The 16,234-nt window shown below is 41.8% G+C and overlaps 2 protein-coding genes across 2 annotated transcripts; one reads left to right on the top strand and one right to left on the bottom strand.

Moving 5' to 3' along the window:
• Nucleotides 1-233: 233 nt before the first annotated feature.
• Nucleotides 234-7,020, top strand: NANS (N-acetylneuraminic acid synthase; the record flags this gene model as incomplete). Its single annotated transcript, XM_009077500.1, has 5 exons — nucleotides 234-471; nucleotides 3,801-3,900; nucleotides 4,153-4,307; nucleotides 5,173-5,439; nucleotides 6,595-7,020. Coding segments are annotated over 5 exons (970 nt in total), but the record flags the coding sequence as incomplete, so codon positions are not given.
• A 2,208-nt stretch (nucleotides 7,021-9,228) lies between these two features.
• On the bottom strand, nucleotides 9,229-14,495 carry TRIM14 (tripartite motif containing 14; the record flags this gene model as incomplete). Its single annotated transcript, XM_009077499.1, has 5 exons — nucleotides 9,229-9,928; nucleotides 10,747-10,839; nucleotides 12,020-12,182; nucleotides 13,260-13,493; nucleotides 14,400-14,495. Coding segments are annotated over 5 exons (1,122 nt in total), but the record flags the coding sequence as incomplete, so codon positions are not given.
• Nucleotides 14,496-16,234: the final 1,739 nt, after the last annotated feature.

Here is a 16,234-nt window from a genome sequence, read left to right as displayed (position 1 = left end):
ACAGAAATCAGCGTAGCAAGAGGCTGTGCAGTTTTGAACTTCAGTGTCACTTCTCTCTTGATTCCTGCTCTATAGGCATTTTGAATTAAGGGGGCTCTTGTGTGTGCTCTGTCACTCTGTTACCATTTCTGTGACTGTGCTGATAATGTGAAAACTCCACAGCCAGACAGCACATTAGTTGCCCAGTCCTTGTGTAGACTTAGGAGTGCAATTTTGCCTGTACTTCCACTCAGTGTGCACCAGCTTGTTTTGCAGGAGTGTGGAGCAGACTGTGCTAAGTTCCAGAAGAGCGAACTGGAGTACAAATTCAACAAAAAAGCCTTAGAAAGGCCCTACACCTCTAAACATTCCTGGGGAAAGACCTATGGGGAGCACAAGCGACACTTGGAGTTCAGCCATGACCAATATAGAGAGCTGAAGAAATATGCAGAGGAGATTGGCATTTTCTTCACAGCTTCTGGCATGGATGAGGTATGTGAGTCATATTGGAACAACAAGCAGAATCCAGCTGTTGTGTCTGTTGGTTATTAGTTAGATGTGATAGTTCTTGCATAAAAAGAATATATGGAAGTTGAATTTCTAAATGACAAAACTAGGGTAATTTGCCGATTCACATGCGTCTCTGCAATGGCTGAGTAGATGGCTGAACATTTTGGAAGACTTGCTGTGTGTGCTAGGTATTTCTACACAGTATATCATGTTAGAGATAGTCTCAGTTTGAACTCCATAAACAATCAGGGCTTTGCAAGTTCAGACCAAGACAGCAATCTGACTCATCTCCGGTGTTGTCTGGTATATTTGCTCCAAGCATTTCAAGCTTCATTCTGTATTTAAACCAGATTTGTTTCTCAACTTAATCCATATTATTTGACTCCCCTTTTTTCTCTCTTTACTGTTCACTAGACCCCAGTTGGTGTTTCTAGGCAGCAGAAATGTTTGTACCCCTTTTTCTTTTACTAATCTTACGTAGAGGGTCCTCACTTTGCCCTGTTACTCCTGAAGGGAGCCCAGTGGGCTCTTGAACTGTCACCCACCAGCCTGCCAACTCCACAAAGCTCCTTTGCTGCTGTTCCTCCTTAAGACGTATACTTTTAACTGTTGCATATTGCAGTATTAACAAATGCAATGTACAATTGAAATGTGTAAACTGGAAAGATCAGGTAACAGCTGAACTTCAGTATAGATCAGAGATTGCAGATTGCTTTACTTTTTGTGTCCTAGAGAATATAGAGAATCAAACTGAAAGAGACCCTGCAGAAGTAAGCTAACCACTGTTGCATACAGCCAGCACAGCAATGTCCCTGTCTTTCTACAAGTAGCCTTATCCAGGATGGAACAAGGATGTGATATATGTGTATATATATATAATGTTTTAAGGTGATCTCTTTAGTGCCTTGCTCTCTTACCATCAGAGAGAACTTCTGATACGTCAGCATTATCTCCTTTCTCATAACCTTTTGTCCTGCCTCATCTGACATAAAAGTTCATACTTTTTTTTCCCCTCTCTGTGTATTTGAAGACCATTATCACATCTCTTCTGCTTTGTATTCTCTGGACTAAGCTATTTCAATTCCTTCAACATTTTTATGTTGTCTTTTCTGGTCCCCTGGCCATTCTTACTGCTTCTATCAACTTACTGTCCTATTGACCGAAATGCTTGAATTGCTGTGCCCCAGCTGAAATGGTCCGAGCACCAAATACCATAAAAATTACTCCAGATGCATGTTAGACAAAATGATGTTTTGTGTGTATCGCAATAGCTCAATGCCATGGATTCAGAAACAAATCTGTGAAAAGAGAGTGTTGGGATGTTTCCTTTATTGCTATCTTCATGTCTAGGAGACCTGCTTAACATGTATTGCTTTAAGAAAGGAGTAATCAAACTCAGAAGTCTTGGACTTCTATATCTGGGATCTTAAAGACCCATGTGCCTTTGGGGGGGGCGGGGAAGCGCACTTTTTGGTGTTGAAACCTGTGGTTTCTAAAGGCAATAGTGCAAGGGAGAACACCTTTCATATGCAACAGCTAAGATCTCTTTCTACCTCTGGGATCCCTCTTTTTCTCAAGATGCTCTCTCTGCTCCTTTGTGTGTGGCCTCATTGGCTAATTAACAGAACTGATAGATGTTTGTGCTTTCTTTTTTGAACAGTAATTACATCACACAACTCCTAAGATTTCTGATGTAATTTCTGCAAGACATGGAATTTAAGGCACACATTGCATAAATTGAAATAAAAAGTCTTTGAGAATAGGTTAACTTCTGTAAATTTAACATAACTTCTGAAACTCTGACTGTGTCAGAGAGGTTAAATTGTGTGTTTAACTATATGAGGAAGTCAATGAAGTGATATGTGAAGTAAATACAAAGGGTATGAGGAACTTCTTTATCTATTTTGCTTCCGTGTGTCCTGGAGACTTAAACAGGATCTCATTGAACCACACCCTTTAATGCCATTCCTGTTGTTTGAGATTGCTTCCTGTTCCTTGAATCTCTTACGGAAAAGTTGCCAATTTTCAAGAGATATTTACCTGATGAAGAGTGGCCTTACTTAGAAGGTCTGTCATATTTAATTCTGTGCCATCACCTGAGACTAGACCTGTGGCTTTTTAATATAGTGTATTCATTGTCTTCATGCACAGTGCATCTTAGTGAATAAACTATATTAAAAGAGATGTTATACATCCTAGGTACAAGAAATTGAATCTCCATCATACTGATGAAAGAAAAATTAGACTGAATAAGATGTGATTTTCTTCTGGACATTAGCACTCTTTTCTCTGGCACTAAGTCAATTTAACTTCAACAAGGAAAGAGCTGAAGAAATTAAAAGTGTGTTTGGGTGGTTAAAGGGGGACAAAGGTAAGTATTTAATTGTGTTCCCTGGAGGTGAATGGAGGATTTAAGTATCTCTTGCCTGTGATAGCTTTGGAAATTTTCTTCACTGAAAGTGCTAATTTTTAAAAGGCCACTTACTATTGTAATGCCAGTTTTCAGGGAGCCTCCAATAATTCCTGAATTCCTCTTCAATATAGCACACATACATGAAGACAGGGTGTAATTGGTATTTGAATAAACTCTTTTAAGGTATTTTCTTTGGCATATTTTATTTTCTAGTATCTCTCCTAGAAGCAAACCCATTTTGGATTTCCCTTTTCGGGCACTTTTGTTTCTTGGGTACTTTTTAATATGGTCATACAATTTTTCCATGTGACAGATCTATTCAGGAAAACCACCTGTAGTTTTAACACTCTGTTTGTGGTTTAATATTTCTGACCTGTGGGAAGTGTGTGGCAGGAAGACTGCCTGCATGCCTGTAATATGTTTCTTCTTCAACAGGCAAGCTTCCATCTCTAGGTACTTGCTCTCTCTGGTGGTGATACATAGGTTAAAAAAAGCAAGAATGCAGTGTCCCACAAGTTGATCTTTAAGTCAGAGGAGCAGTGGAGGTCACCTGTACTAAGTAGCAGCACCTACAGCTGGCTTGACCAGCTGTGACTGGGAGACCAAAAACACTGCCTGGAGTCAGTGATCCCAGTGAAAAACCTGTAGAAAAATAGAAGTATGAAAGAAGGCTCTATAATTATACTTTTCCTGCAGGGAAGTCAGAAATGAATACTGTGAGAATGGTAAATGTTGTTTCAGGAGCAGTGTATTTTGGGGGGATATCTATAAGTTACCTGTTTAATTAATCTTTGTGTTTGCTATTTTGAAGTTTGTTTATTTCCCAGCATGGTAGTTCTTTGTCCTTTGGTCCAGCTGAAGTGGTACGTTAAAATGCAGTGAATTCTTTTCCTTGTAGATGGCTGTGGAGTTTCTCCATGAACTGGATGTTCCATTTTTCAAAGTAGGATCAGGAGATACAAATAATTTTCCGTATTTGGAAAAGACTGCAAAGAAAGGTAAGAATTTTCTTCTGAAAATTTTCACCCTGTCTCAGTAGATCAGTTATTAGATCTTTCCTCCAATTGATTTTGCGAAAGACATCTGAAGTTCCCTTAGAAGAAACTCACCCTCAGACTTGTGGAAAAAAGGTTCACCCAGCGTTCTTTTCCATCTTAACTGAATTAATTTACTTCAAGAATTTAATTTGAACTTTCGTAGCTTTCTTGTAGACTTAGGACAAAAACATGTGCATGTTTTCTAATGGCTAGGTCGCCCAATGGTGATTTCCAGCGGGATGCAGTCAATGAACACAATGCATCAGGTTTATCAGATTGTGAAGCCCATCAATCCCAACTTCTGCTTCCTGCAGTGCACCAGTGCGTACCCACTTCAGCCAGAGGATGTCAATCTCCGTGTTATATCGGTCAGTGAGTAACCCAGAGTGTGCCATGCGTACTTTCACTGAGATAAATTTCCAGATCTTTGGCATGGTGGAATTTGCTTCTGAAGAGTTGTCATGTTCCTCCAATTCGTACAAGTGTTGGAGTAAAGATATCGATTGGGCCTTTTTATAGCAGAACTCATCTTTGAGGAATATGATAAAGGATATTACTGGAGTATTCACAGTTCAACAGAGGACAATATGACATATGGGTGACAGGTTAACCCCATGCTTTATAGTGCAAAGAAAAATTATGTAGACTGTTACCATGGAAGTGGAAGTGAGAACATAATTTTAAATTGGGGGCTAAACTAGAAACTTAAAAAAATCTTCCTGTGACTATGAGAGCAATGAAGAAAATGGATTAGACCCTAGAATGGTTTTCATCACTGGAAATTTTACTGGGATATGCCAAATAATGATGTAAGAAAGCTTTCCCAGATGGGCCACTGTTCAAGCACTAGCTTAAATTTATGCACATGTAGTATGTTATTTTTACTAGAATGCGACATGGCTGCATTTAATTGCCTTTAGGATTGGGTGACTGTTCCCTATATATGGATTAAAAGACCTCACATAGTAGAACTGAATTAAAAGGAAAAACCTAAGTTGTAGAAGAGAATATGCCTCCTTGTCAGTATTGGTAATATTAGTGAAGTTTGGAACAAGGTGATTGGTAATGCATTGCGACTCGTTGAATATAAAAAATACATTCTCAGCATAACCAACTGCTTGTTTTCTGGCACAATAACTCTCTATGTGTATTATTGCGGTTATCACTGTTAAATTTGCTTTGTCTTTGAAATTGCTCCCTTGGTAATTCAGACCAACTCTGTCATCATTCAAGGCATATCAGTCAGCTTTTCCTGATATCCCCATTGGCTATTCAGGGCATGAAACTGGCATAGCCATTTCAGTGGCAGCTGTTGCTATGGGTGCTAAAGTATTGGAACGCCATGTGACTCTTGACAAAACATGGAAAGGAAGTGACCACCAAGCATCTCTGGAGCCTAATGAACTGGCAGAGTTAGTGAAAGCCATCCGTACTGTGGAAAAAGCAATGGGCTCTCCAGTCAAACAACTCTTGCCCTGCGAAATGGCTTGCAATGAAAAGGTAACTTTTGCTTTTGATTCATGTGAATCTGCAGCTGATTTAGACCTATGGCTAAGAACTCTATATTCAGAAAAACAGCTTGCTAATTGTATATTGAAGTAGTGTTCCTGCCTCTGCAATCAAAAAATCTCTGCTGCTATGTAGCAGTTTGCACACTGTTTGTGCTTAGCCCACTGTAACATCAGTGTAGACATGTCATTTTCTGTAAGCTGCTGTTTCTGGCAGTCAGTAACTAAGTTTGCAAAAAGCATAAATTGGCAATTTTGAGTCTAATGCAGTTCTGGGTGTATCATCCAGTGGTTAACTAAGTTAAGTACAAACATGGAATCATTTAGGTGGGAAAAGACCCATAAGATCATTGAGTCCAACCGCTAACCCAACACTGCCAAGTCCTCCACTAAACCATGTTCCTAAGTGCCATGTCTGCATACTTTAAAGTAACTCCAAGGATGGTTCTCAGCCATATTCCTGTTCTGGACTGTTTCAGTGCTTGATAACCCTTTTGGTGAAGAAATATTTCTTAATATTCAATTTAAACCTCCCCTGGTGCAGCTTGAGGCCATTTCCTCTTGTCCCATCACTTATTACTTACACCAACCCCTACCTGGCTCCAGCTTCCTTTCAGGTAGTTGTAGAGAGCAATAAGGCCTCCCCTGAGCCTCCTTTTCTCCAGGCTAAACACTCCCAGCTTCCTCAGCTGCTCCTCCTAAGACTTGTGCTCCAGGGCCTTCACCATCTCTGCTGGCCTTGTCTGGATAAGCTCCAGCACCAAAACATCCTACTTGTAGTGAGCGGCCCAGAACTGCACAGAGGATTTAAGGTGTGGCCTCACCAATGCCAAGTACAAGTACTTGGTAATAGGAATAATATGTCTCTGTGACTGTATATGAGCTGCTTTTACACTTAGCTAGAATACCAGTCATTATAATCAGATTCTCTCCACCGTGATTTTGAAAAAAAATCCAGTTTCAGAAAGGATCTGGATGTTCCCAGCAGCTTGGTTATGGTGAAGATTTCCATCCTAACTCAACCTTCATTCAGAATAAGAAGTAATGGAGGGGGCAGTTCTACACAACCTGTTCCTAAATAACTGCAGAATGTCTTTAACTGTAGCAATGTGTTTGACTCAGAGTTTTTCCCTTCTCTGTCCTGTAGCTGGGAAAGTCTGTTGTGGCAAAAGTGGCAATTCCTGACGGTGCAGTACTGACACTTGACATGCTGACAGTGAAGGTGGGAGAGCCAAAGGGATTTCCTCCAGAATCCATCTTCGATCTGGTGGGCCAGAAGGTTAAAAGAAATATCGAAGAAGATGAAACCATCACTGAGCAAGCAGTGGAATATCATGTCAAGAAAGTGAAGTGCTAAACCAAAGCACTCCATTCCATATTCCACGATGTACTACTGCACGACATATTGAAGTATAGCAACATAGTAGATTAGAAGAAAAGCGTGTAATTATGAGGATCCAAGCAGGTTATAATTTTCAGGTGCTCATTAGCAGGAAGTTTCTGAAGCAAGGGGATATAAGTTATAAAGAGCAATTTTATTAGAAACTGTGTAGCATTGTGTCTAGGAAGTACCATGCTCCTCCCTTCTCCTTTCCACTTGTCTTAGATTAACTTGGAGTTTTGCCAAATCTAAAACCACAGTCTGCTGCTTTCCAACTTCGCTTTTCTATTAAGAATACAGGAAATCACAAGACTTCTGTCTCCATTTTTCATTGTTCTAACCCTCTGTCTTTCAATGTTCCTCTTTTCTGCCATCTTCCATACCCCTGCGATAGCAGGACTATAGTTGGAGTTGAATGAAGATAAGTGAAAGTTTACACGTACTTATCTGATGGATTTGCCTAAAGATGAGCCTTAAAATGACAAGTCTCGTGATACAGTAGTTAGTTGCAGAGATATGCGCTCTGTTGGAAAATGGGTTTCTTGACAAAGCTGGGTTCTTAAGAGAGTGCCAAGAAAGCAAGCATACTAGATAGGGAGAAAGGTCCCATTTAAGGAGCAAGAGAGCCTTTTTGTGAACTGAACTCTTTTGAAAGGCAAGAGGGCAAACCAGACAGATAAAGCAAGGGAGGAAAGTAGATCTGAGATAGATCAGTGGAAATACCAGAATTTGTCAGAAGCATCTGTTGTGAGCTGAGTGAAATTTGGAATCTTAAATGAATTCTGCTGTGCATTTGGATACCTATGGTTGTACCTGGTGGCAACTTCTCAGGTAGGAAACCAAGTGCTGGTGAATATTGAGCAGCCTTTTTCCTGTACCAACAAGCAAATACGTTAATGCTGGGATTTTCCCCTCAACACTAGTGTTTGAGATGGCTGAGGCTGATTGCTTGACTACATCATATCATTATGCTTCAGCATGATGGTCAGTGCACGTGTGTGCTCTGACCTTGTGTGCTCTACTTTTACATCCCAGCTTCTCACTTTGCAAGTAAGAAATGCGATTCCATTGCTATCAGCCTGCTGCTTTTCTCTTTGCCCAGGAAGGAGCCGTGTAACAGCAGCTGCAAACCAAGTATTCCTCAACTACCTTGCTCAGCACAGAACTGCTTTGGTATAATTCATCTGCTTTTTTTTCTGTGGTAGAGTCATTGACTAGTGACGGTAATTTGGCACTTGCTACGTTTTGGTCATGAGTTGATGAAATATCTTGAATTTGGTGGTGGGTGGTTTGGTACCTGTGAGCTATTTACTTTCAAAATGTTAACCCTTCTGCAGTTCTGAGCAAACTGTATTAATGTCTCTAAATGGGGATTCAGAAATTTTCAGAGTCATGTGATTGACCATACGTAAGCTGTGACTGATGCAGTATGCTTGCCTTACATCAAAAAACTACTCAATTGTTAAAAGATTTTTTAAAAATTCAAATTTAAAAAATAAATTTCGCTTATAAAACGAGCTCTTGTTTCTACATTTCAGTCTATGGTCATACTTCGCCAACACTAGTGGTGATGTTGGGGCCTTTAGTACTTGAACACTGTGAGATTACTAGTAGCAGTGGTTCTTCACTCTAGCAGGGTTGGTCCTAGAGATTTCTGTAAACATAGGCTCGTTTCCAGGACTTTAATTAATGTATTGGGAGAAAAAGCATCCATGTACAGAAACTTGCAAGGTGTGTCTCCTAGTTTTATGTGAACATATGTTTATCCAGCTGCAGTTAAACAGCCTTTGCAAATTGGACACAAAAATAAATTTGGCACAGGTGCCCCATTGACCTAGTGCTCTTATTGCACCTGTGGGCCCTCCAAGCAGTTCATCCTGTTGCACACAGCTGTTTCTCATTCTTCCACTCTATGGGAAGAATGGGGCCACCCAGAAGCCCAGTTCAGAGTCTCTGTCACATGTAAGGCCAGCTGATGGCTACTAACTGTGGCTACAGTAGCTCCTACTTCTTAAGTGGCCTTTCCAACAGTCAGTGCCAGTCTTTGATTTTTCCAAGATGACACTTAAGTATGAGCTAATTCACTTAGTCCTTTTATTATCCAAATCTGACCTTGTCAGCTCTAACAATATAAAATATGCTTGAGGCTTGAACCAAATTAAACCTATTACCATATGCAACTGCAGCCTCTCCAGACAGGTAAGAGGAGGGAGTTCATAAAACAGAAAAAAAAAAAGATGTCAATATCCAGGTTCCAATCTGAGTTGTAGTACAGTTCTTTCAGCCAGATTCTTTTTCATTTTTTAAACTAAAAAGGTACAAAAATATTACATATGGCACTTTGGAAGGTACGTCAACACCATTTAAAAAAGCCAGATCACCTTGTCCCGCTAAAAAATGCATATACATTAAAAATTACAGCTGATTTTCTTGAACTCATTGTTACCTTCTAAAAGCATAATAGTTAGAACTTTCATACAACAGAGATTATTTCATGTAGATAATTGCTAACGTGACTTTCATAGGAAAAGCATGAAATGGTAGGCTTTATTTTACTTTGTTTCTTACGTTAGTTTGCATGTTCTAATGGACCCTTCCCAGAGTCTTAAGGCTGGGTAAACTGGTTCTGTGAACTTGCAGCGGAAGGTGTGCAAATGAGCCATGCCATCACTAACATTGTAGAATGAAAGGATTCCTGCTTCATAATCCAGAAAAACGCCAATGCGATCAGGATCATCTTCTATGAGGATGGGGATTCTCTCCCCCTTGTGAAATGCCCAGTATTCAAACTCAAACTTCTTAAGGCACCAAGATGCTCTATTCCAGCCCAAGCGACAGGTTTCGGAGTCTCCTTTCCTGCCAATGGAAGGGTAGGCTGCACCAATCCACCATCCTGCTCCAGCCTGAAGCAGGTCAATTTCCCAGTAATGGCTCCCAGAGAGGAATGCATCTCTGCTTAGTACTTGCCATAATTTATCAAATCTCTGGGGTCCACAGGGATAAAATATCCTTCTCCAATTACAGCTTACTGCAAGACGGTCATCAGACAATTTCAGTCTTGGGTGAATGCTGTCATATTCCCAGGTTGGTGATCTTGCATCTGCAGTCAAAATCATAAACATACTTAGTACATTTATCATGATCCTTGGAAGAAGTCCAAGTTATAAAAAGCCCGCAAAGCATCCCAGAGCTGGCAGCATCTTGGGACAGGTACAGAGACAGAAAGCCTGCCCTGACTCCCATGGACATGGTCTGGAAAAGGCATGCCAAGAGTATCACAGCAGGGTACTAACACTGCTGCCTCCACACCTTTGTAATCTGGGCCACCAGTGTGATGGGAACCTCAGCCACAGCAACAAGCTGCCTTAAGATTTAGGATTAGGATTCAGAAAGCCACAGACCCTACAGCTCCAGGCTCACAAGGGGATCATGGCAGGGCACCAACATTGCTGTCTCCATGTTGTTATAATCTGGGCCACCCATGGTGATGGGATATGGGGAAGCCATATGAAGGGCAGCTGTGGTCACTTGGCTTGTTCAACCTGGAGAAAAGGAGACTGTGGGGAAACCTCATAGCAGGCTACAGTTTCCTCACAAGGGGAAGCAGAGGGGCAGGCACTGATCTCTCTGGTGACTAGTGACAGGACACAATATTGTGTTGGGGGAATTGGGGGAAGTTTAGGTTAAATACTAGAATTAGGTTGTTCACCCAGAGGGTGATTGGGCACTGGAACAGGCTCCCCAGGGAAATGGTCTCAGCAACAAGCCTGACAGAGTTCAGGATGCACTTGGACAATGCTTTCAGGCACATGGTATGATTCTTGGAGCTGTCCTGTGCAAAGCCAGGAGCTGGACTTCAGTGATCTTTGTGGGTCCCTTCCAACTCAGGATATTCCAGGATTCTATAGTCATACTTACGTTTCAAGAAAAGCAACCGGTCAATCGGAGACATGGTTTTCAACACTGTTCCAGGTTCCTTCTTTGCAGTGGCATTAAGGCTACTGAAAACATCTGGGCAGAGATAAAAACAGACAATTTAGGGAGTCTGACAGTGGAGAACGTGGCTGTAGTGTTGAGAAGATTTTTAAGAATAAAGCACCATAGGCAATTTTGCTTTACCTCTTAGGTGTGAATTCCACCCATGTCCAGGGGAAGGTTATACTGTCACACTCCACTTTCCAACTTCATCGATAAACTGTGTTATTTTTGCTGGGGAAGGGTTACTCACTGTATGCTTTCAACTATGCTCTTTGAGCAGCATGGAGATGCTGGACTCCAGTGTTGCCAAAGAACTTACACAACTGAGGGCAACTGCAAGTAGTCACATCCCATAACTTAAAACGTAGCCCCTGTGAGATGAGAACAGTCAGGCAGCTGAAGATAGCTGCTGATGCTAGCTACAGAGCACCCCCACAATGCTGTCTAGCAATCCTACACACATACTATGATGATCTTTCAGATCTGGTCTGACCATTTACCCCAGGACCCTGCTATACTGTTCTTGCTGGCAGTTCTTAGAAAAGGGATTATTAAAAGGTAGCTGGGTGAAATGTAATGGCCAGTGTTGCCCTGCTCACTCAACAAGTGGCAGGGCTTCCCCAAGATTATTTAGCTTTGTGGCTCTGTGTCCCATTAGGACACTCCTTGCCTTGATCATGCCAAAGGTCATGCCAATGATCACTTAAGGATGAAATACCAGCTGAAAGACAAAAGGGAATCTAAATAGAACATGTTAGCCCAGCTTTACAGTACCAAGAAACATAGAATTTTTTTCAGACTGAGGCAGAAAGATCACCAAATACATCAACTAGAAAAAGTTTTCAATTTTTACAGGTACCAGATGTTCAATGACAGAGCATTTAACACCCAACAGTGACAGAAAGGAGAGAATAGATACATTGTGTAGATGTGATAGTCAAGGAAGAAATAAACTGTATTAAAATAACGGGGGGAAAAAAGCATCAGACAAACAAAAGATCATTTTCAGAGTTGGAAGAGAAGCATCTTACGTTTCTCAGTCACCACTGCTATAGCAACATTACGTCTATGCTGTCAGTGAACAGTACCCATGCCTGAAAAGCTGCTGTTTGCTCCAGCTGATTTGGTAAGAAGTCCTGTTCTTACTTACAAACCACACTTTATTTACCAAGAGAGCAGAAGAAAGCAAAATTCAGAGTACTCTCTCGAGTACCTTCTTTAAGCCGGTCTTCTAGTGGTTTCCGTAGAATAGACTGAAGAACTTTCAGAAATTGCATATAATGGTTAAGTATGTGTTCAAATGAGAGCGGTACTGGATGCCACTCTTCTAGCAGGTGCTTGTATTCCTTCATTTCTTTCTCAATTTCTGTGTACTTCTGAGGGCAGAAAGCCAAATCCTCCAATTAGCAGAGAGTGACATGAAAGGACCCTTCCCTGCCAGCTCCCACGCACCACAGAACAAGCTCTATCACTAGGAAAACCCATGTGCCATAACAGTATTCAGCCTGCCTATTTGCTCATCAGCCTGTCCATTACCTCCCCCTGCCAGTGGAGCCAGTGGCCACCCTAGAGATAGAGAACCCAGCAGACATGGTTAAAACAGGGCCCTCCAGGACACCAGAGGAAATTCCAAGATGGAAATGAGTTTGGCCTGGCCAGGACCCTTTGTGGGACATCCTAACAATGGGAAAATCAAACCACTAAGTTTTAAAAGCAGTCTAAACAATAATATCCAACCTCCCCCACAATAAAATCTCCCCAAAGCCATGAAGAGCAGCTTCCCAAGTGTAGGTATGTTGCTAGCACTTAGCAGAATGCCAGGACCACATGACTCACAACAATGAAAACTCTCCAGTTTGCCAAATTGCAAGGATGTAAAAATGCACCAGAGGCATTTCCATAATGAATGGCATCCTTTGGCTTGTGTCAGGGCATAAGCACATGGCAACACACCCTTCCCAAGGAAGGTGAAGAAGATCATGAGGAGAGAGAAGCTCACGTTTATCTGTAGGCAAAAAGAAAAACATTGCCCCCTCCCGTAAAATGATGGCTATTGCTCACGTTGATTAAGAAGTCTTGCAATTAAACAAATGAGACAATTTAGCCTTCTGTCTGAGGTTCCCAACAGGGCTGCCCTTCCTCAGACCTTCGTATTACACTGGACAAGGAAAGCCCTGATACAGCATTTGCCTTCAAGATTAAGAGGCACATCTCTCTCTTCTGTATACACTTAAAATTAACACGGATTTCACACAGACCTGAAACTGGTGCCACAGCAGGAACACCTAACTGCTCAACAATCAGAAACCAAATTGGTTCACTGAGACATCAACACAAAATTAAAAAGCAGTTAGAAAGATGCTGCTTACATACAGAAGGATCTACAGAAGAGATCACTAGAGCAGTTTACCAGGGACTATGAGAATAAGAGGTAGAAAGAGACCATACACCACCTCCAGCAGCTGAATAGGATCACTGTCCTGTTGTATTTGTCTGATTTGACATGAGAAGGTCTCCAGGGCAGCAAGCTGTTCTCGACAGGACTCCAGTTGCTGATCATGTGCTCCCAGAGCTTGCTGAGTCTTTTCATCAATGAAGTTTTTTGCCAGACTCTCTTCTTCCCGAAGAAGTAACTGCAACTCAGTCACTTTTGCTGACAGCTGCCTTTTGATCCTGTCAGCATGTGCCTACAGATGAAGCAGAAGAGTGTCTCCCCCACATTCAACAGGCCATTTCAGATAATTCTGTTTCAGGCTATCAGTGTCGCATTTTGCTTGAATTTTACTGATTTTCTGCATCTCTTCAGAAACATTAAGGGCAGGCAGACAGGATTTACCTGCTAATGTCTGGATGGAAAAGCTCAAGGGAAGATTCCAAGGTGCCCTTTTATGCAGAAAACGCTGTTTTCAGCTGGAATTTACTGGGTCAGGTACTAAGTGCAACAAGAAGCAGACCTGGTGCTCCAGTAGCAAGACTTTGATCCCTTTTAATGCAAGCTAGAGAGAAGGAGCTACTAGAGAAAGCCTCCAAAATGAAATGACATCAAGCCAAACCTCTAGAGCTCACTCCAGCTTTCTTTCTGTTCTTTCTGTAACAGAGCTGCTTAGAGCAAAAGCCATTTCATGCTCTATAACTGAGGTGGAGCTTAGCAGACAATCCTGTTCTTATGACAAAATCAATAGAGCTGTTCTTGTGTTTACTCAACTCTGAATCCAGACTGTTCAATAATGCAGTTCAGTGCCATGCAACATACATCAGTGAAGCCAGAGTAACATATGCAGCTGGGACTATTTACTATTCCTCTGCATATTTTTACCTTTTACTATTTATTTGATTTATTTTACTATTACTCCTCTGCAACATTTCAACATTGTTCTTCCAGAGATGTTCAGCTGATCAAGGAAAGAGGACCAGACCTGTGGAGATTCTTTCCCTCCTCTCTCCCTTTGTTAGTGTAATACATTGTGATGGATACAGGGAATATACTCTTTTCCCAGGAAGCAGTAGATGTCTGGGTCTTTGGATATCTACAGAGAGCACAGTGTGTCTCCTTGGAAAATGACCGTCTGGTGGAGAAGCAAACCATGCTTTACCTTCACATCATTTGCAGCCTGCTCAATGTTCCTTCTGTTCCCATCTTCTTGCTCTTTTCTCTCTTCTAGATCCTTCAAGCACAATGCCATGAGTTCCTATACAGCAATGAAAAAAAATAAAGACACTGTTTCATAGCAACATCTGTAAAAACCACAAATCAGTATCCAGCTTGTTTTCCATATAGAGGAGTATATAATTGAAATACTCAGTTTATGAGGTTTATTGAGGCCAGTGATGGTGAAACATAAGGATTTCAACATTTCACCTGGTGGGTAGAGTGGTAAGATTTTGAAAGCTGTGCATATTAGTACTACCTTCCAATGGAACAGGAAAACCTATGGTAAAAACACATTTTCATCTTTAAATCTATGGTGCTGTGCATTTCAAGGTGACATGCTAATGCATTTAGCAACTAACTAGGGCAGCTAACTAAGCGCTTTTATTCAGAGGATCAGTGGGAGGCTCCATCTAGAGTCAAAACCCCAAGCATTTCTTGTTAAACACTATGTTCTTTACAGAGGTAAATGAAAGAGCTGCTTCCTAGCAATGGAGACACTGCCAGACAACCCATGTCATTCACCCTGAGGAATCAATGCCAAAAACATTTCTTTAGGCATTGCCTGAATGCCTAAAGTCATTCAAGTGAAAATACTGTAAAAGCAAGGATTTCTGAGAGATGAGACTCCAAGATGCAGTGAGGCTCACAGGACACATATCAAGCTCAAAGAATGCTGACCCTGTGGCCTGCATTCAGGAGCACGGGGAGTGTCCTTCCAGAAGATTTTATACAACTTTAGATCCCAGGATGAAGCAGCTGATGAACCTCACACAGTGGTTCTCATTGCTTCTTAGCACTCACACCTAGGATCTGGTAAAAGCACTGTGGAAGATTCTCTGTGGAAGAAGTGCTGCCTGGCTGATGTCTCATCACAAGGGCTGTACAGAATAACTGTTCCCAGCAAACAAAATCACTAGTCAAAATACCATCCCTCAGGCTACAACTACTGGTAGTTTGTGCCTGAAATCTCTGCAGCCCTAAGCCAGTAGATGTCAGCAGAGACTTCCTAGGGACCGACTGTCACATGGAAATAAAAGTTTCTACCCTGCTCCCTTCCTAATTTGGCACAGAGACAACTCTTTATCAACTGTACCTGCTCCCCTGTGTCCATCAGATCCCCAGAGAACCAGCACAACTTGTTTCGTGCACCCTGGCTTAGGTCACGTTGCCACACATTGCCCCGGTGTCATGAATGGAATGCAAACACTATAGTGAGTTCCCAGATGTAAGAGGGATACTTTGGATGAAAGCACACCAGCAGGCAGGATCAGTGCTTTGCACTGCTCTGAAGACTTCAGTGATCTTCCCTTGTGCTGCTGTTTGCTTGCAGCCTAGTGCACTGCCCTCTGCCCTTGTAATGCCCTCTAACACGAAGTGCAATAAAATGCCAGAGGAGTATCCGCAGTGCATCTACCCACACTCCATGGAGAGCTTCCGAAGGAACTGTAGGAACTGTGTTTTCCTACTGTTTTCTGTAGGAAACCTCCTGGTACCACTGCTCCAAAATGCTACAGAAGGAATGGGAGCTCTCTGAAACTGCAGTGGAAAAAAAAATGGGCAAAAATATTCGTGAACATCAAACCTCTGTTTTACTCCTTTTCAAGCCTCTAAATCTTAGCACCACAGCATACAGGTCTCAGCAAGCCTCCTGGCATGCTCTCCAGAGTAAAACAAAGCACAAGCAGGATGCATTGCACAAGCTTGCAAAGCTTCCTGGGGATATTCAATGGACAGCTACACTGGGATGATGAAAAAAAGCTTAGAGAAGGACCCCTG

The sequence above is a fragment of the Acanthisitta chloris genome, unplaced genomic scaffold, assembly GCF_000695815.1.
Source record: "Acanthisitta chloris isolate BGI_N310 unplaced genomic scaffold, ASM69581v1 scaffold15966, whole genome shotgun sequence".
Taxonomy (NCBI): Eukaryota; Metazoa; Chordata; class Aves; order Passeriformes; family Acanthisittidae; genus Acanthisitta; species Acanthisitta chloris.
The sequence above is the reverse complement of the archived record's forward strand: the minus strand, read 5'-3'. Positions and strand labels throughout refer to the sequence as shown.